Raw genomic sequence first — 20,765 nt, forward strand, 5'->3', positions numbered from 1 at the left:
TCACAGACAGACCTCATGCTGTGTGCTACAGATAAACAGTAAGGTGGGTCGATATGACCAGCTGCTGCCCCCTGGTGGATCTTAGACGTTATCGCTTCACCTCAACGGGTACATTTTACATAGCAAACATGAATCACTCCTAAAATCTTCAAAACAAAACAAAGCTAACACATGATTACTGAAATTAAGAGTTTTTTATTTGTCCAATTATGACATTTTTGGACAAATTGAAACAGTAAAGTTATATTAAATCAATTAAAAAAAACTTAAGAAAAATAAAAATTCAAGGTAAAGCTCACACATACACACATCAAGACAAACGTGTTTCCAAAAATAATTTATAGCAACTTCACAGAATCATTCTACAAGAATTCCCTTTATTTCTACTTTGCAGGTAACAAAAACAAAATGTTTTTTTGCTGCTGAATAATTCTCAGGTCTGAACAGAAACAGTGACTAAAGTCATGAAGGTGTCTTCCCACCTGCGCTCCTAAAGGTGTAAAAAAACAAAACTAATAACTTAAAGACCTCAATTAACCTCTCCTACCAAAATATAAAACACAAAATATATTATACATATTGTTAACCTGCAGAAGTCACAGATGTGTGACCAGATGCTGATTCAAAGCAACATGGGTCGTGGCTTTGGGTTATGGAAAGGCAACATGGAAGTAGAACAAGTCTTTACAGTATTCACTGATGCAACTAGGAGCAAACACAATTTGAACTCATCATACAGGAAGTCTTTACATTAACCAGCATTAAAACTTCTCAGCCTGCCTCGCGTCACTACGATGGTCTGGTGGCAGAAGGGTCAACTCTTTGTACACCAGAGACTCTCCTGCACGCTCCACCTCTGTAATCTCCATCTTGGAAAACATTTCAAGTAATACATTCAGTGTTGTCTTTTACTTGCATTGCACTCAGCATCAGACAAAAGTTATACGAATACAAAAACTATAAATATATGTTTCATACATTTTGTTTTAAAAAGTCTTGGAGTTTTTAAATGAGAGTGCAACACATGTCAACAATGACTATGGATATTCTCTGCCTTTCATTTACTGAGATACTCTTCTTATGCAGAAGAGTGAACTGGCAGCTTAGCCCTCAGATTCAGCTCTTCTTTCAAGTGTAAACCCTGCATTTGACACAGGGGTTAGAGAGCAGCAGGATGGAGGGGCTCTTTGTTCACGACAAGCAGGCAAAGTCATCGTTTCTCCGGAGAAACACAACGAAAGCCAAGATTGGAGGCTGAGCTGTCTGGGGTGTTCTGACTTCGAGCAGCACATCTGTATCTGTAACAGTAAGACTGAAGGAGCGGGGGCGAGAAGAGAAAGAGAAGTTCACCCAGTCAAACCATAATCCTCACACAGCTTTTGTAACTTATCTCTCAGTGCTTTAAAAAGGTGAGGGATTAGTTTTGTACTTGAGAACACAATAACATCCTTGATAACACTGTCATGTTTAGCAGTATAGGTGAAGAAAATATATTTTTTGAGAATAATTAGTATGATTGTGTAGAAATATCTGCTGCCGTTACCTTGTGGCACATGTATGAGCCGCCCTTCTTTACTCTGTCTGTTCCTGAAGGAGGACCCTTCTGAAAGAGAGGACGTAGGGAAGCCAAAACTGAATTTATGACCGCAAAGGGGGGAGGGCTTAGATGGATGTTGGTTTTACCGGGTTGTTCTGCTTGTCCGCCGTGTGATGCACAGTCCACCAGTCTGAGGTCCATTCCCATGCATTTCCCACCATGTCATACAGACCAAAACCATTAGCAGGAAAGGACATCACCTGCAGGGTGAGAGGACAATAATGTACTTTCTGAATATATTCTGATTATATATACTTATTCTAATCAACAGACTCACTGTCTGTACATATTTTTGTGGGCCTTATTATTTAACATACCAGTAAAACCTGTTAGCTTATTGGTCCAGGGCCATTTCCAAGAACTGAATCACACATGCAGACCAGAAAAGCATCTGGATTTACAAGTACTTTGAGTTTGTTTCTTCTTGTATGTATGATTACTGAAATCGTGTCTTTGTGGAAGCAAGGGCAAAAAAACAAATAACAACAAAAAAGCAAACAAACAAACAATAAAAGAAAACTTAATTAGCTGAACTCAGAGTGGATGAAAACGGGTTTTCTGCTCTTGGAGAATCCATCTGGACCTCCTCCTGCTCAGACAGATGTCCAGCTAGACTAGTCATGCCATGGCTTTACAGCTCTTGTTGGTTGTATGTTTGTTTATCTGGATCAAGAGGCTTTGCTGTCTGTTGATAATGCCAGTTGGAAATAGAAAACAAACGGAGCTTCAAGAACGATGTGCAGATGGACATTCGTCTGTCATCTTTGAATTGGAAGTTGACTGTTTTAAGATGTTATCCTTAGAAAGAAGATCTGGGAATTACAGGGTGGATTGAATAAGAAATCAAAGTTTGAAATTTAAAAAAGAAAAAAAAAAAAATTCTAAAACCAAAACTGGGTGGTGGGACCCAGCTTGGTTTTAGAATTTTTTTTTTTCTTTTCAATTTGTGAGTTTATTCCAAAAACTGAAAGCCGTCTAAAGGACTTGTAATCTCCATTTCATTTGCTCCTACAGTAAAATTGCAATGGCATAAACACATCGCTTCAGTCAATCAGATCACATGCAGACTGAAGATTATTTTCATTTGGCAAACCTGGTTGAAAAAGTATAGGGTCTGTGCTTGAGAGCATTTACGTCAGAAACTTAGACATAGTGCAGCTTTATCACTTTGTTTGGGGCTTCCTAAGTCTGACAAGACCTCACTCTGTAAGGGATTCAAAGTTGCAGGGCACTGTGACACCACAGGCCAGATTTAGCATGATGTTTTAACTTTCCCATCTTCTTCTCCCTGCAAATTCCCCTCATCCTCCAGCTGCTGTAGCTTGGAATGGGTATGCAAAGATGCAACTTGGATAAACCTCAAGGGAGTGGAGTTGAGTTGAGTGGCCATCTCCATGCCCAAAACTGGCTGCTTTTAACAGAACTGTAAGGACATGGCTGAAGTGTTTTTCTGATGGATCTCCGTGGTAATTTTGCAAAAGCATGTCAACAACACTTCATTAGGAAAGTCTACTTTGTATATGTTTGTATGTGTTGTATCTTAGCGACATACATTCATAGTCATAGCATCTTTTACTTGTGTATATCTATGAGACTTCCCCACCAAACCTGATATACAACATTACTAAACAGACACACGGCTACAACATATTTTTTTTCTGTCTCTCTTACTGGTGAAGTTTTGATGTATCCATCTTCTCCAGAGTTGTGAGTTGGGAAATCCCCCTGCCAAAGGTTGGCATAATGTTGTCCTTTTGGATTTAACTTGTTCCCCCAGGGGAAAAGTCTATGTGCAAACAAGATATACAAGGAGGTAAATGTAACTAAAAAAACAACACTTCAAACAATTGGCATATTTAACATTTTCTTCACGACACATGTCACCTGTCTTTCAAGCCCCCCCTGCAGGCATACTCCCATTCTGCCTCTGTGGGAAGTCTCTTGTTGGCCCAGGAGCAGTAGGCGCCAGCGTCTGCCCAGGAGACGTGTATAACAGGATGATTCATCCTATAAACACACCTTTACAGTCAGTTACCGAGTAATTTATATCATCTATTGCTGCTTTACTTAGATGATCAATATAAGTCAGGGGTTTTTCTTTTGATTGATATTCAGCACTAGTTTTTTTGTGTGTTTTTCAAAAAAAAAAATGTTTTTGAAGTGTTTTTTTCTACCTGTCTGTGATGTTGGAGTCTGGACCCTCGGGGTGTTTCCAGTTGGCCTCTTTGACTGGGAGCCACCAGGGGGCAGCAGCTACCTAATGACGAGACAACAACAGGGATCACCGATAGATCGATAGTATGGCTCTCTCATACGTTCATTTGTTTTTCTCTAACTAACCATTTTCAGGGCTTGTCCCATACTGTTTTCAGATAACTGTAATGTTGCAAGAGGATTACAGTGGGAACATTACACATGCATTAACGAGTTCAAAGCATTTAGTTAGTCACGTGACCAGGCTGCACCTGACAGCTGAGATGAAGCAGTGAATACGCTGCTGTCTGGCTTTTGTCTGCAGGAGGGCCTGTTGTACTCAGGTCTCTTACAACCCATCTACAAACATTCCCAGTACTCCTACAATCGCTGGAGAATATAGTACACCTTTATGTCCATCTACAACCACAAATATTGTATGAACACAGAACTTGAGCGGTTTTCACAACGATAGATGGGTGCATGAATGCAACTCTAAAAATGTTAAAGGATTTCTGATAAGAAAGAGAATGCAACCTTATTTCATGATGTAAAAAAACTAAATCTGTAAAAGCTAGGTGTTGGTGTAAGGTGGGCTGAAAGTACTCAAACATCCCTTATTTAAAAACACAACACACCTTTAGTATTTTTACAATTGCCATGTTTCTTATGCACACTTTTAAAGAAAGATAAAAAGCTATGGCAGTTCTTAGTAATTAATGGCAGGGCCTTTATCTGCCATCACAGGTCTGGACTCAACAATGCTGATACCACCAGGCTGTCTGGCTCATATCACTGTTTTGTTGGAAGGCCCAATGTTTTCCAAGGTCAAGTCTGCCATCAGACAGTTTCATGTTCTCCTTGAGATTCTGAATAAAAATGGCTTTTTTCCCACCATGATGGTGCAAGCTTTGACAGTATTTCCTGGCCCGCAGACATAAATAACCAAACAATGCATTTTCATCATTGCGCCCAACAGTTGGTAAAATGTTTGTGGGGGTGACTGATCCTGCTTTCTTTCACCAAATAAAAAGCATGTCCCAGTCTATGAATTCAATTTATATCTATCTTGGCGATAGTTATCCTTAGATCCTGAATTATGCTTGATTTGAATGATTCAGACCTGAGCCCAGAGCAGAATCCATGGAAGGAACAAAAAACCAGAAGGATGGCAAAGATGCTTTCTCACGAGCTAAAAGTCTGGAGATTAATACCGTGTAGAGGTGCATGAAACTTGTTAGTGATAACATTGATTTCTGTGATTGCAAATGGAAAACAAAGAACTTGCCATTCATTATCAAGATACTGTAGGTTATGGACAAGTTTGGACAAATGTTTTTTTTTTCTTTAAACAAAAAACCCTACAAAAACAAAAACTAAAATAAAAAAATCTGTTCATATCATTGCTAAAAACAGATTTGCAATAGTGCCTTCTCGCTTGTTTAAGTTATTTCCAGCCTAAACAAAAGTATTAGCTTATTAAAAATTCAAAAACATGAATTTACATTATTTACTGATTTAAATAATTCCCTGCTTAACTGTACATATAACACTTTGTATTTGCATTTCCTCATATCAAGACAGTGACAGAAGTATTTTGAGTTAGGAATAAGCCAAAAAGCAGGAAGCAGAAAGTGTCAAACTTGGAAAACAAAGCGTGTGAACTTCTCCCCCTGGCCCTGAATGCTACGGGTTTCCATGGCAACCACAAGTCATGAGTGGGCATGCATCTGTGAGCTATTACATGGTTTTGTGTGACATGTGACTATAAGCACGTCACCGTGTCCTCATTTTGTTTCTATCAAGGTGAACACACATCTTTCTACAGGGTCTCAGCAAGATTTAGTTTTTCTTTTCAAGCTTAGGTATAGGAATAATAAGCTGTATATGTTGCTTCACTGCTGAATGAATATACTCACAGCTTGGCTGATTTGGTTTTTGACATGCTCGCTCAAAATTCCCTCAAAAACAAATGAGTCTCCAAATTTTTCTGCCTTAAACAAAAAGAAGAGTACATTATTAGTAAACGCTGTGAAGAGATTACATTAAGAACTTTACAAAAAAAGTAACCTCAGAAAATTAAATGCTGAATTATTGGTTACCTCGGTAATGTATCCTGTTGCGTGGACAAAGCTCTGGAACTGTTCATTAGTGACTTCCAGGATATCCATGTAGAAGGAGTCCAGATGCACCAGCCTCTGAGGCCCTTCGCCGTCTGCAGGGATGCCTGGGTCGTCTGTTCCCATCAGAAACTCTCCTCCAGAAATCCACACCATCTAGAAGCAGCATATAAACTTTGATCAAACTGTAAAGGTCATCCATTTCACTGATGAGAGTAGGAGGGCATAAACTCAAGAGGAGCATTAAAATAAAAACATGAAACGTGGTTTGATCTGAATGCAACAAATGGGTAAACGGTACAGGTAGAAAATTAGCAGCGACAAAAAGGAAAAAACATATTGGAATATAATTTTAAAAAAAATGCTGATTTAATCTCATTATAAAGGGAACACATTTACCAGTTATATATTCATCGAAACAAAGTCTTTAATAATAATTAATGACTGTACAATGAAAACTCCCAATTATCATCATTTAGGTTTTTCAGTATTTCTTCTCCATTTAATTTTATTATTTAGCATTACAGCATCGTTATATTTAAATAGTTGAGTACCATCTAATATTGTCTCTTGGTTTTTCGGGGAAATTAGCAAGCTGACTGTGAGGTAGACAGTCATTCCCTGATAACTGTGTGTTTCTAGGTACAACCAAAAAAGACAACATCATTGGTAGGAAATGTTACTGGTTACTGGTGAATCAAGCATTTACCCAGAAGATGAAACAATAATTTGTAGATAATAGGAATGAGAGTGAACAAATCATTTCCACCCATAGTTCATTGGAAGGGAAAACAAAACAAAGACAAATATAACATGAATTTCTAAAACAAATTGCATTGTTCACAGAAAAACATAAGTCCACTCTGAGTTTGATGGCAATAGTTTTTTGAAAAAGAAAAACAAAGTTGGGATGAATGCTGCAAAGATGGGAAATGTTAGTGAGGGCTGAAAAAGGTTGGAAGAACATCTCATACCTAATTAGGTTATTCTAAGTGGATTAGTAAGATGAGGGTGTATAAACAGCATCAGAGAAAGACTGAATGTTTCAGAAGTAAAGACGGAGATTTAGCACTCTGTGAAGGCCTGAGGGTAAATACTTCAACAATTTAAGACTGACCTTTTTCAATTTAAAATTACAAAGAATGTAAAGATTTCATCTTCCGTTATAGTATAAATAAAAGATACTGAGAAGCTGGAAAAAAGATCACTGGAAATACAAAACATTGCATCTTTGTGATCTTTGGGCTGTCAGACAGCAAAGCAATAAAAACTACTTTATTGTCTGCAGCCCAGACCCGTAATGCATTAAAAACATTTGGCACATTAGGTCAATTAGGAATGCAACTAAAAAAGCACCAGAATGTCAAGCATTTGAAATCATTTATCAGGCAATAACCAGAAAGCCGTTGGCGAGAGTTGTTCAAGGAGATCATGTAACTAGATGCTGAAATATACTGCTGGTATTAAATTCAAAATGAACATATAGTACATTAAAAAAAGTATAAAGCAAAAACAAAAATTAAAGGATAAACAATTCTATATTTAATCACTGGATATGCTGTTTACCTTTTAAAAATGCAATGCGTGGCAAGTATTGCATTCTTCTAAAATTAACACAAATCTCAATTTTTTTATAAAACGGGATTTTAGGGTATGGATATAAGATATCAGTTTTTCCCCCGTCTTCAAATGAATGAATAAAATGAATAACCATAAATACTGAATCACTGACTGCTGCTATCAAATGGAAGGTTATGTCCGAGTTGAACTTTTTCATCGTTTGGTTCTAATGGTTTGTATTTTACGATCCACAGAACATCTTGTTTTAAATGTACTTCAACCTCATGTCAGAGAAAGGAGTATCTAATGTTTGTAAATGGTCACATATTAGGGAAAAAAATACTTTTTTGTGTGTTTGACAGCATGTATTTTGTGTCTGAAGTAACAAATGTAAAAGTTTGTAACACAATTTTGTTGTTTTGTTTGGCCCCACCTTAATATTAAAAATGTTTTGTTTTTGTTTAGTGGTGAAAATTTGCAAGGCTCTGTGACGTCAGAAACGTCAAGTATCAACAGTATCATCACACTGTATGTCTGTGGTATTGATCAAAACATATCGACGTCTTTCCTTTAAGACCTGAGAAAACTGAGTAAACTTTTGAAAAAAGAAGAAGAAAAAAAAGGCACCGGCAACCCCCTATTATCTGACTCGTGAGAACATGCAGAGATAATTATGAACTTACAATATAATTATATAAAGTGGTAGAGACAAACATAAACACAAACTACATGTCCCACAATACATCTTGATTTCATTACCTGTTCCATGACATATCAACCCACTAAATGACAGTATCTCATCTGAGCCACTTCCTACAACAGTTTTATTGTGAAGTCACTGATAGGAAACAAAAACGTCCAAGAAAAAACAAACAAACGAGGAAAGGCAATTTAAAGAAGAGAACCAAAAACATGTTTCAGTCTAATGGAGACAAGTCAGTATTTTTCTTAAGGCAGATTTATCCGTCAAGCGTCTGCCACACCGATATAATGAGGATGAATATACATCCATATTTAACCCTTTTAGGTCGTTAGGCCATTTTTTTCCCTCTTTCCGGTAATTTTCCTCTCTGTTTTTGACACCATTTTGGTGGAATATAGTTTTGGTAAAAAGTTTTTTCTTGAAAAACTTTAAAATTTAAAATGTCAAACTCTAAATGGCTTTTTGATTACATAATGCCATTGTTTTTATGAGAAAAAAAAAGTGTTTGGGATCTGGGATCTTTAAATACACCAAAGATTAGCAACAAAAATCAATTTGGACACATTGTTTTATATTTTTTTTAAATTGATTTTACCATTGAAAATGGCACATTTTTTGTACATATATTGTGTTTTTAGTAAAAAAATTGTTTGAATGGGACTCTATTGAACTTGTGTCTTCTAATGGAAGGGTAGAAACTTTTAAATCTGACACTGAAATAAATTATCAATGCTTCAAAGACAATGTTATTACTAATCTTATACAGTTAATATTCCCCCACCAGCCCAAAAAACAAATACGGAAAATAACTCATTTAATTTGTTTCTGTTTTCATAAAAACAATGACATCCTGTAATCACATTGGCATTTAAAGGCTTAAGATAGCTACAATAAGTAAATTTTTAGTAGTTTTGATAACAAATGAAGTTGAGAGTTTTAAGAAAGAAAATGGGGAAAAAAAGGTAATCTGTAATGGTTTACAATAGCAGATTTTGAGAGGACTCTTTTGTCCTCCAATGACCTTGAAGGGGAGTAACTTTAAAAACGGACACTGAATTACTAAATGAATAAATAAAGACTCATAATTAATACTCTTACTAAATGTGTGCATAAATATGACTGATCTTTTAAAAATGATCTCCTGCCCTATAATATATCACGGAAAATAGCTGACTTTGTATGTATTTGTTCCATAAAAATGTTATATCTTCTATTCATTGAAAGTGTTAAAATAACTAAAATTATTCATAATTTGGTAGTTTTAGTTTGGACCGAAGTTGACTGAAAGATTTGAGCAACAAAAATGTATCTCGCCCTCTCACTCACACCCAGTACTCGAGTTGTAAAAAAAAAAATCAGGGGGATGGTGGATTTTATCATATGGGGACAGATAATTTGTGCTGATTACAAATAATATAATATATTACAAATAAGAGCACTGACCAAATCACCTGCAGAAATACTGCAGGAATGACATAGCAGCAGTTAAATGCAGCCTTCTGTAAGCTTTAAATATCCACTGGGCTTACATCAAATACATCAAAACACAACAATAAAAAACAGTTTTCTGAACTTATCAATATGATTCTGTCCTTCACAGGATAAGTAAAATGGATCACTGCAAAAACTCAAAATCTTAAAAAGAATATTTGTCTTACTTCTAATTAAAATGTCTCAATTTAGTAAAAAAATCTCATTACACTTAAAACAAGACTCATCACTGGAAAAAACAACAATTTTCACCTGTTTCAAGTAGATTTTCACTTAAAATAAGTAGAAAAATCTGCCAGTGGAACAAGATTTTTTCTTGTAATGAGAAGATAAATCTTGTCCCACTGGCAGATTTTTCTACTTATTTCAAGTGAAAATTTACTTGAAACAGGTGAAAATTGTCAAATAAGTTATTTTTCTGGTGATGACTCTAAATGTTGAAATAGCAGTAATACCACATTCATTGATGAAATGATATAAGGGATGGCAGTTTTATTTTTATTTCAGGGGGGATGCCATCCCCCCTCATCCCCCCTCATCTCGAGTACCGCTCACACCTGTGAAAACACACCTGACTGTGTATCTCCCCCTCGTCTCTGCGGGCTGGAGCCTGCCTGTCATTCATGCTGCTGGAGTATTTGCCAGCGGGCTGGCCGGCTGTGGTCTGCCCCCCACCGGCTCTCTTCAGCTGGCCGCAGCCGCAGCCCGGAGCGCGCTCCGGGGAGGCGGGTTGCTGCGCGGCCTCGCATGAACTCTCAAGACAAAACGCATGATTTACAAATCCAAATGTCAAAAGTATGGAAAAGTAGCGCACCATTCTTTCAAGACACGGGTTAGCTTAGCCCCTGCTCTTGTTGTTGTGACTTCTACTTCCGTAAAGTCACGTGATCAAGGGTTACAAAATTAACTCTTTCCTGTCCGAGGACGATTCGTTATCCAAGATTGTTAATACACAAAAACTAAGTGTGGTTCCATTTGGGTCTCACTAGTAGCCTAAATCATCTGTGTATTTTTGTTTATTTGGACCCACATTTATATTGAAAAACACCAATGAAGGAAAAATAGACAACAACAACCAAAAAACGTACAAGTTTCTGGTGTTTAAAATCTATTATATCTATTATGATGAACTCTCATCACTCAGATTCTCAGAGTAATCAATCACAGTGCAATAATAATAATAATAATAAAAATAATAATAGTAATAATAATAATAATAATAATAATAATAATAATAATAATAATAATAATAACCACAATCATATGCTGTAACAATGCACCTTTCAATAACAATGTCTACCTCATACTGCTGCACCTTTCACTTTTTTTATTGTATATATGTTAATAAGAGCTGTCATTTAATAAGAGCTACTATTTTTTTTCTCTCTTGTACATACTCTTTCTACTTTTTATATTGCTCTTTTTATTATTTAACTATTTATTGGTTATTTCTATTTTAATTTTTTTGTATAAAGTGTGTTTTGGCTGCTGCACGACTGAATTTCTCCTGTGGGAGATCAATAAAGTCTTCTATTCTATTCTATTCTATTTGTCTATTTACTGTACAGTGAGCGAAAATAACCGAGTAATGCCGCGTTCCATTTGTCCTCGGAAGTGGGAATTTTCCAGTTCCCAGTCGGATTTTTCAACTGGAACGCCCCTCGAAGTGGGATTTCCCACTGGGAAGTGGGAGAGTCTTCACCACCCCCGAGTTCAGATTCCAAGATGGCTGCCCCGGTTGTAAACAGTAGAAGAGAGCTCTGTAATTATTCGTAGCACTTCTTTCTAGTTTTGGTCACACTAAATCAGTCATATACAAGTATTGTTCAGCATATATATGCTGCTATAGTGTACTTCACATATTTCATGCGAACTACAAACTTGTTTTCCGACTTCGTAACTGGAACGCTGATAACTCGGCTGTGACGTCATTCCCAGTTCCGAGTTCCGACTTCCGAGGTAAATGGAACGCAGCATAAAATTCCCTGTCTTGTTTGACCTGATTTGGGATTTTTTTTTTTTTTAATTTTCATAATTTCATAATTTTCATCATTTTTAATTTATGTTATTTGTGAAAGGGGCAGATCAGATAAGATTCTTCTTCTTTCTGCTCCCTTTTCATTCATAAATTAGGAACATTTGTATTTGTGTTTGTATTAAATTGTTTTGTTTTTGAATGAAATAAAGAATAAAATGAAAATGAAATGAAATGAAATGAAACTTGGCCAAATAAACATGATTCTGATTCTGATTATCAGACGGACTTTTTTTTTTTTTTTACACTGGAGTAATAATGATGGAACCACGTGGACAACATTTCCCAGATATCAACACAAAAGCCGCCGGAGAAGAAGAAGAAGAAGAAGGAGAAAGAAGAATAAGGAGGAGAAGAAGAAGAAGCAGTGGCAGCGAGCCAGCAGCGCAGCCAGCTGTGCTCGCCTTCAGTGCGCGCACCCGCGGACAGCCGACAGGCGCGGAAAGCTGTCAAAAACCGGATTATTACAGTCGCTGACGGCTGGATTTTACTCTTGGCCAAGCGGAGCGGAGAGACACAGTCATGTTGCCCTTGCTGCCCCAGAAAAAGCTGAAAATCTGAGCGTTTCCCCACCATCGAGGTAAAGTTGAGCACACAACTCACACAGTTTGGTCCTTTTCTCTATCCTCTTTCTCTCGCAGGAGAAAAAAAATAAAGACTGAGTTCTCCCGAAAGAGCCTCGTTTCTCCGGTGGTCAAACCCCCCTAAAAAAAACAGCTACTGTCACCATTTAGAAAAGAGTGCGGGAGTATGCGGTTTCACGTCACGGATGGCGATTAAAATGAACGAAATAACTATTCCGTCAAGTTTCAGGTATGTGCTGCTGCTTAGATAAACAGCCCCTCTGAGGAGATGCGCGCCTGCCCATGTCTCCTCACTACAGTCGCATTTTCAAGCTTACATCAGTCAAATTCACAATCAAACTGTTCACACTTGGAGATTTATTGGCGTCATTGGGATGCAGTGCTTTCAGAACCGCTTGAGGAAAAAAAAAACAAAACCTGACTCAAACTCGCATTCAGCTTCAAAAATGGCAATGCCCTGCTGCAGGTGTTCAGACCTTCCTGGTAGCTACAGCTCCTAATCATTAAACCACACTACAACACCACCAGGTTAACTGTAACATCACAGAGTGTTTTCATTTCCTGCCGCTTCTATGCAAATATATACTGTATACAGCCAGACAGCAGTGTGTCGCCAAGGCATTTGGTTTTAATAGAGTTTGCAGGGGGAAGTTGTAACTACAAACTGCAAATAACTCCCAAATCCAGCAACACAGAACCTGATTGTCATATTCACAAATATGACCTTAGAGAACAGGGGTGGAAAGTAACAAATTACATTTACTCACGTTACTGTAATTGAGTACTTTTTATGAGTAATTTGTAATTTTCTAAGTAGTTTTTGAAATATGTAATTTTTACTTTTACTCGAGTACATTTTGAACCAAGTATTTTACTTCACTACATTTGAACCCCCTCACGTTACTGAGTACAAAATTTATGGTGAAAATATTGTGGGCATTTTATTGTGGTTTATTGTGAATAGCAGGATCCTGTGGGCATTGGGCACTTTATTTTGTGTTTGAATACTTTGATTCGGGTTTTAGTGTTGTCGGTTGGACAATATAACTGAAAATAGTTTGCACTTTACAGTACAGGTTGTGACTGTCCTTTTTGTCCTGTTCTGCGGAAGTAAAAGCTTTTACAAGTGTGGATGTTTACTTTAATACGCCTCAAAGTTAATTAAAACAACTTGTGCTGGATTTGATTCGTGACTCATCGTTTTTTTGCATTAAATAACTGAAAGTAACTTTTACTCAAATTACATTTTAAATGAAGTACTTTTGTACTTTTACTCGAGTAGATTTTTAGATGAGTACTTTTTCCTTTACTTTGAGTAAAAGTAAAGGAAAGATACTTTTACTCAATTACAATTTTTCAGTACTTTTTCCACCTCTGTTAGAGAAATAAACCTCTGGATGCCGGTTTTTAGAGTTTTTTTTAGAGTTCATTGATATCAAACACTCTGGCATATGTAATGCAATGAGAATAGTTGTTTTTCTCCTTAAAAAAAAATCTGATTTTTTTATTTTCCTCCTCTGTAGGTGCTCCCTTGCTTCTAACAAACATGTCTGATAAGATGTCCAGCTTTTTACACATTGGGGATATCTGCTCCCTGTATGCAGAGGGATCCACCAATGGTTTCATCAGCACCCTGGGGTATGTCTCTCTCCCTCTCTTTCTCCCTCTCTCTCTTACTGCCTACATATTATGTTTCAGGGCCTTTCTTTGCTGTTTTACAATGGTAGGGAGATGTTTGGATGGAGTAAAAACTGTGCTTTTCAATGCTCACCGTCCTCCAGGAGGCATTTCTCCTCTTTTTTTAATGCCTTGATTGGAGCAAACCTAATGAATGCTTGTTTCCGTGTGATGCAAGTGGCAGTTATTGAATTGGATTAAGTGGCAAAGGTGGGGAAAATAGCTGTAGCTTTTATCTCGCTGGAGAAAGCTGTGAAAGCAGATGAGGCCTTTGAAGTGTCACTTGAGCCATGGTGACTTCCCCCACTACTGATAATGCTTAGGAGTAAAGGAAATGTAGGGACAGCAATTGCACAATTGATGATAATGTTTTTTTTAGGGAATGTGGTAGCAGGTTAGAAGGTAATAATGGTGAGATGGTGTTGTGTGTGGGACTCCGTATGGTCAATCCTCTGTAAAATCCACTCATTCTCCCACACACTTGCTCTTGTATTGAACTGTTTCCTCCATCAGATTTACTTCACACATATAATACTACAGGAAAGGATTGCACAGTGATTTTTTTTTCTTTTGTATTTTTAATATACTGTAGCTCTCATTTTGAGCTATAAATTGTCAGGAAGAACACAATTAATAATAATAATAATAATAATAATAATAATATATAAATAAATAAATATATATATTCATGTATATTTATTTTTCTTTGAAACAAGTATGAAAATATATCTGTTCTTGTCTTTGATGAAATGTTTTGATCCCAAATGTGAGTGTTTGTGCTTATAGAATACGATGATTCTTTGGTTTACATTTCAAAAATACAGTTGGAATCTTTGCTTTACTTTTGTAATGATGCATTGATTGCAGTGTTTATTTGATTTTCTCTGACTGAATTCTCTAAAAGGACTGATTCTGATTTTTGTCATTTTTCAGATTATTTTTATTCTTAAGAAACAGTGGACCATTTGTAGTAGTATAACCAACTAGTGGAAAAATAAACAAATGTTTCCTGGAAGTTTTATTTTTGTCTCCTAGTGTTTGTTAACTCCATAGATTTGGACATGCTCAACGGGCTGACGCTCTTGAAAGAGATGGATTAAGTTTGTTGCCCCCAAATTCTTTGACATGCTTCCACATCTCATTTTCAATTTACCAATACTAACAAATTACCATGTTTACTGACTTTCTATAGTACTTATGTGATATTTTTTGTATGCTCATACAGTGGTGAGAACAAGTTTATGAACACCTTGAAATAAACCACCTTTCTTATTGGCCATAAACTGTGATCTGATCTTTGTCTAAGTCACAGTAACAGATGAATAATAATGTGCTTAAGCGGACGAGCACAAACAGCTGTGATTTGTTGTGCCTTTTATTGAATATACCTGTTAAATATTCACAATGCTGGCATAAAAAGTCAATGAGTCCCTGGATCCGACATCTGGTGGAAGCTCTATGTTTAGCTCTGGATCTGACACGCACAATGTTCAGGAGGACTGATCCTCTCCATAGAATCGGTTCAGCTCAGACACATTCATAAGACGTCTGGCGTGACTGAATGAAGTTTAGGTCTGAGCCCTGACTGGGGCACTCCACAATGCAATTTCTCTTTACCTGCAGCTGTTATGTACTGTATTTTCTGGATTTGTATTTTGTCCTGCTGCATGGTAGTTTTTTTTAGTTTTTTGAATTCTTTTCCCAATCAATGATGGCAACAGTGCAGCCTCTGCCAAGCGCAGTAAACTCAAATCATGATGCCTCCTCCTCCATAGGTGCTGCTTTGATGTTGGGAAGATGTGCCCTTTTTGAGCTCTGTGTAGAACTGAGTATTCTTTCAGTATAATTCAACATTTGTTTCATCAGTCCAAAGAACATTTTCTCAGTGGCAGTGTGGCTCACCAATGTGCTCGCTCACAAACGTTGCAGCTTAGTGGCTTCTTCTGTGGTTGAGGGACTTGTGTATTGTAGATTCATGGTGTGCTCCTGTACTCGTGGGCTCTTCTTTGTATAGCTGAGGATTCTGCATTGAGTCTTTGACTCATCTTGGCTGGGCCTAAAGACGTTGAGATGATTGTACTTCTTTTCAGCTTTATGCAGGTCAACATCTCTTAACGCCTTCATGTTGGCAGATGTTTCTGTTTTGAACAGAAAACGTAAAACGATTTAGTGTCTTTTATCAATCGAAGTATCTCTAAACAACACTTCCAAGCTCATTTCATTAATTTGATTAATAAATGTATACCACCAGCTCATGCACATTGCGCTGGTCTAGATCACATTTGGTGGCAAATCTGAAGCAGTTAATTCTAAGTTAATCCTTCTTGCCAATGTTTGTACCGTCTCTGTTAAATAAAGCGGAAATGAAACTGAATAAAGAAAGAAAGAAAAAGAACATCTCTGCAGCAAGGCCCAAAACAGAAAATAGATTTTATAAAGCACAACAATTCCCGTAACAAAATGGAAAAGAGAGCATTCACAAAATATATAAAAAATAAGGGAAATGTAACATTTAAGAAGACAAAAGAAAAAAAACAGGAATAGAAATGCGATGAATCTGCTCCGTACTGATATTTTGTTGTTTTCATTTTGTCCTTTCCACTTTAAAGCAGCCAACCACAAGTACTGGGAAGTTTACATTAAAATATAGAACTGTCACAAACTAGAATAATGATTGACAAGTGGGGTTTTTTAAGTTTTTGCTTAATACTGAATATAAACAACCCCATAGTAAAAAGTCAGCTTGTGTAAACTAGCATGTAGTCAAATGAAAGCAAAATGTTTGCTGTCTGACATCAGTGATGGTATCAGGGTGGTCAGATCAGCGTCCTGAACCCCCCGGCTCATGAAAAATGGTACGACCCACAGCAAAGACTGAGTCATTAAAACGACATTGTGACCTTTCTTGAGTTTAAGCGCTTCCATTGTATAAAAACAAACACTCTCATACTCGGTTACAAAAATGATCATGGGAGTTTTGAAAATGAGACACCCACTCGATGCACAAACAGCATCTCAGCAGCGTTCTCCAGATCCTCTTGTTGTTCAAGATACACATGCTTTCTGCACACACACACTGTCATAGCTTCTTATCATTCTGAGTCTCACTTCATTTCCAAATTTAAACCGTTACCCCTTGAGTTGTAATGCCTGTAACAGTAGATAGATTTGTTTGGACAACCGTCGACATTCTGCTGGAAAAGGAATGAAATGGATGTGGGATTTGGTCTGTGTCCAGACTTGTGTTATTACAGACCAGTAAAAGCTATATTCGTCACCAAAAATTCCTCTCTGCCCAGTGGTCATCTAATCCAGCATAATTCCTTATTTTGTGGCGAGAGATGGAAAAAGCAAGCTCCTCACAGTGAAATTAGGCAACAAAAGTATAATATAAAAGCAAACATGAACCAGTCCTGCTATATACTATCCACTCTCTGTGAATGGGTCCATATCTTAATTTTCACCCTGACTGAGACTGACTTTTACTACATATCTGCTGGATTCACTTCTCACTAAGCTCCTTCAGGCTATTTCCAAGTTCAGAAGGTTTGTCTTACTTACTCTGCTGCTGAAAAACCTTCTCAGAACACTGGCCAAATTGGTCTAACTTTTCAGAGTGGCCAATCCAATGAGATGTTTTTTTTGTTTGTAATGGAAGGTCTAAAGCAGTGGTTCTCAAATGGGGGTACGCGTACCCCTGGGGGCACTTGAAGGCACTCCAGGGGGTAAGTGAGATTTTAAAATATACATATATTTAAAAAGTAGCATCCATGCAAAAATCATTTAAAAATAAATATTTCATAATTGAGGAAAATATAAGTCTAAATTCATAAAATTAATTCTATCTTCAGGAGTAGGCTATTCAACTTATTATCCTAAAACCGCAGAGTATCCCCCACACCAGGATGGTTCCACCTAACCTGTCAAATGCCACCTGGCTTCACCTGTCAATCACTTGGACCAACGATGGAGTCGTGGTTGAAGCATAGCAGCAATATTTTTATGTTTAATAAATCAGTTACTGATGGCACAGTGCTCTGTTTTAGGTCTTTTTTTTTACAACCAAAAGTGCTTTGCGCTGGTTAGGGGGTATTTGGCTGAAAAAATATTTCATAGGGGGTACATCACTGAAAAAAGGTTGAGGACCACTGGTCTAAAGGGGGTAGACATGCATCAGAATCCTTTATTCTTTCCTTGATCAATGTCTCTGCAGCCTTTGAGTAGGTAAACTACAACATAAAACCATTTTCTGCTGTCTTTGATCAACATTTCGGACATGGTACAGTTGAACATTGAGTTTTACCTTAATGGCTATTCTGAAGTACAAACATCACTCCCTTTACATCACAACAAGGATACCCCAAGACTCATCTCTACCTCTTTATCTACCTCTTTTGGTCCAGTCATCTGCTTGCATAGCTTCTTGAATCACTGATATGCACATGATAGTCAATGATACCCATCATACTTACCAGATGACCCTGCAGTTTCAGTAGAAATGTAGGCTTGCCTGACAAATCCACCAAGCTATCTATACTCTGTGATATTGTCCTTTTTCAACCTCCTTAGGAACATCATGTGATGGCTGTCTCAATACACAGTCTTAATTTGTGTTTCCACGATAATGCAATGATCTCCAAATGCTATCAGAGCTGGAAGATCTCTCTGCTTTCAAGAATCTGTTAGACTCATCTTTTCTAAGAACACCTCGTCTCCTAAGACCTCACACATCCTATTATTCCAGACCTGTATGTCCTTTACATTTTTGTACTATTTACCATTTAAATGCATTTAGTGCTCAATGCTTCCAGCATGATCTTTAGGTTTTTAGGCTTTTAACCCCCCCAACCATCTTAAATGCAAAGTAGCATGGATTGTTAAAATTATGCCTGTATATTTCCATTTGTTAAGCTGCATCCGTTATTATATAGCTAAAATCTGTTTTATTTATTTTTTAAGCTTTTAATGTACATGGCTGCTGGTATTTTATTATTTAGAATATCATAAGTTATTCCTATCACTGCAGTCAGTAACCAGAAATTAAAAACCAACAAAAAACTGGCAACATGAACATTTATGGACATATTTTATCTATTGCTGCACAAAGCAGTCACCTAATGAAATAATATGTCAACCCTCAAATCTCATAAAGTAGTCCAGACACAATTACCGGTAAGTTGTTTGGTTCTTTTGTCACTTGATTGCTGACATAATTTCTTTTAGGGAATTTGGTCAGTCTGCTTCTGGAGGAATGCAATCACACTGGTGAACTTCAACGCAAAAATAACACGGTCGATACTACAATTTCAAAAAATGCATTGCACACAACCACAACTGGTTTTGAGTGCCAGACATCTCCCGGGCTAAAATAGTTCTCCATTCATCCACAATTGTCACATTATAAATTTAATGGGGAAAAAAACTATGCATGCTTTACAGTATATCTCAAAGACAAAACCCTGCATGGCTGCTGCAGTTATGTCATCATGTGCTTTAACGATGTCTTGATATGTTCACTTCTACAGCCTGGTGGATGACCGCTGCGTGGTCCAGCCTGACGCTGGGGATCTTAACAACCCTCCAAAGAAATTCAGAGGTAAGAGGCACAGTGTCGAAACTCTTCTTTCTCACTCGTGCAAGAATCATAACACTAACTGCTCTGTTTACACTGCTGACTGTGTGAGAGACGCTGCTGAATGTGTTGTATCGTGTTTCTTTGGTGATGGCCACAATATCTGAGCTCATTGGACTTGAAACAGGCCTACTTTTGTCTTTATTGATGGAGCCTGTGTGTGTGTGTTTGTGCATGCACATGCCTGCATTAATGCCTTCATCCAAGTGCTTGTTAGCGACGTGAGCATAACTATAATTGAAAGAGAGTTTACTTTACTTATGTCCTCTACTGTACATTAGAGGAGAGGGACAACAAGAGAATCTATCCTTTTTTCCCTTTTTTATTGAAACAATACACAACAATAAAGCTGCTATCATAGTAAAAGCCTTCAGCCCTTAGTTCTGGTGAAACTGCTATAAATAGCTGCTATACAGGAAGTCAAACTCATGACCCACAATTCTCAGGCTAAAAGTTTAAATCTCCTGGGACATGTTTAGCTCAATGTTGCACTACGAGTGTATGAGAACATTGAAGCCGTTTGTCGTTGGTATTTCTTCATAAATATCAGACAACAATAATTGGACTTCCTGCTGTGGAGTAAGTACTAGACTAAAAAAATGCAACATAGGTTGAATATTTTCTAGATGGCCAAGTTCTGCTTGATGGATCAGGAGTGTATGGTAATGTGGGAAAAAAAAACAAAAAACATCCTCCTTTTAAGATGTAAAACACCTGCTTCATCCCCTTCAGACCTGCAGAGGGACAGGGGCCTGTCCAAGCTGCAGGTCAGACAAAATTAGTTTCACACAGCAAAATTAGCTTACAGACCTGAAAAATAAAGTTTAATCTTTTAGATGGTAAAAGATTAAAACAAACAATAAATATATATGTGGTTATTTTCAGGTTGCAAGTTGGATGAATACCTCAGACGAACCTGTGATTATACACCATATCATTATTTACTGGCAAACAAAGTGCTTATCTGAGGTTTACTTTACCCAGATTTAAGACCTTTTTATTTTTAAATTTTATTTTATTTATATTTTTATTGAATATTTTTATCCCGATTTCCTCTCCCCATGTTATCACCCAGTGCTCTACCTAAGGTACAGTCCTGGGGCCTCATTTAAAATGGACTGCGTAGAATTCATACTAAAAATGCACGTACACTCAAAAGCCGAAAATGCCGGG

At 37.2% G+C, this 20,765-nt stretch overlaps 2 protein-coding genes across 5 annotated transcripts in view; one reads left to right on the forward strand and one right to left on the reverse strand.

The window, feature by feature from the left end:
- Positions 1 to 229: 229 nt before the first annotated feature.
- sumf1 (sulfatase modifying factor 1) lies at positions 230 to 12,323 on the reverse strand. 2 transcript variants are annotated; one of them, XM_061727556.1, is made up of 9 exons: positions 10,236 to 10,528; positions 5,893 to 6,066; positions 5,710 to 5,784; positions 3,772 to 3,854; positions 3,482 to 3,604; positions 3,269 to 3,383; positions 1,684 to 1,797; positions 1,544 to 1,603; positions 230 to 1,312 (listed from the first exon to the last, which is right to left on the reverse strand). In XM_061727556.1, exons 1-9 carry the CDS (start codon positions 10,479 to 10,481, stop codon positions 1,211 to 1,213), a joined length of 1,092 nt encoding a protein of 363 aa, XP_061583540.1. In that variant the 5' UTR covers positions 10,482 to 10,528; the 3' UTR covers positions 230 to 1,210. The 2 variants fall into 2 exon arrangements, with proteins under 2 accessions (XP_061583540.1, XP_061583541.1); XM_061727557.1 differs by lacking the exon at positions 10,236 to 10,528 and adding an exon at positions 12,303 to 12,323 and having other exon boundaries at positions 233 to 1,312.
- The window catches only part of itpr1a (inositol 1,4,5-trisphosphate receptor, type 1a), an 88,363-nt gene continuing 79,664 nt past the window's right edge, over positions 12,067 to 20,765 (forward strand). For all 3 annotated transcript variants that reach the window (XM_061727549.1, XM_061727550.1, XM_061727551.1), the window contains exons 1-3: positions 12,067 to 12,279; positions 13,807 to 13,921; positions 19,486 to 19,556. In XM_061727549.1, the coding sequence (XP_061583533.1) occupies positions 13,830 to 13,921; positions 19,486 to 19,556 (163 nt within the window). In that variant the 5' untranslated portion in view covers positions 12,067 to 12,279; positions 13,807 to 13,829. The remainder of the gene's footprint in view (positions 12,280 to 13,806; positions 13,922 to 19,485; positions 19,557 to 20,765) is intronic.

This window comes from Cololabis saira, chromosome 8 (assembly GCF_033807715.1).
Source record: "Cololabis saira isolate AMF1-May2022 chromosome 8, fColSai1.1, whole genome shotgun sequence".
Classification (NCBI taxonomy): domain Eukaryota; kingdom Metazoa; phylum Chordata; class Actinopteri; order Beloniformes; family Belonidae; genus Cololabis; species Cololabis saira.

Excerpts from the sequence above, each read along its gene's own strand:
- sumf1 (XM_061727556.1), bottom strand. The coding sequence starts at position 10,481 with ATGGTGCGCTACTTTTCCATACTTTTGACATTTGGATTTGTAAATCAT. Across the intron at positions 3,384-3,481 it reads AGGGGGGGCTTGAAAGACAG|ACTTTTCCCCTGGGGGAACA; the intron begins GTGACATGTGTC and ends GTTTGCACATAG. Across the intron at positions 1,798-3,268 it reads GATACATCAAAACTTCACCA|GTGATGTCCTTTCCTGCTAA; the intron begins GTAAGAGAGACA and ends CTCACCCTGCAG.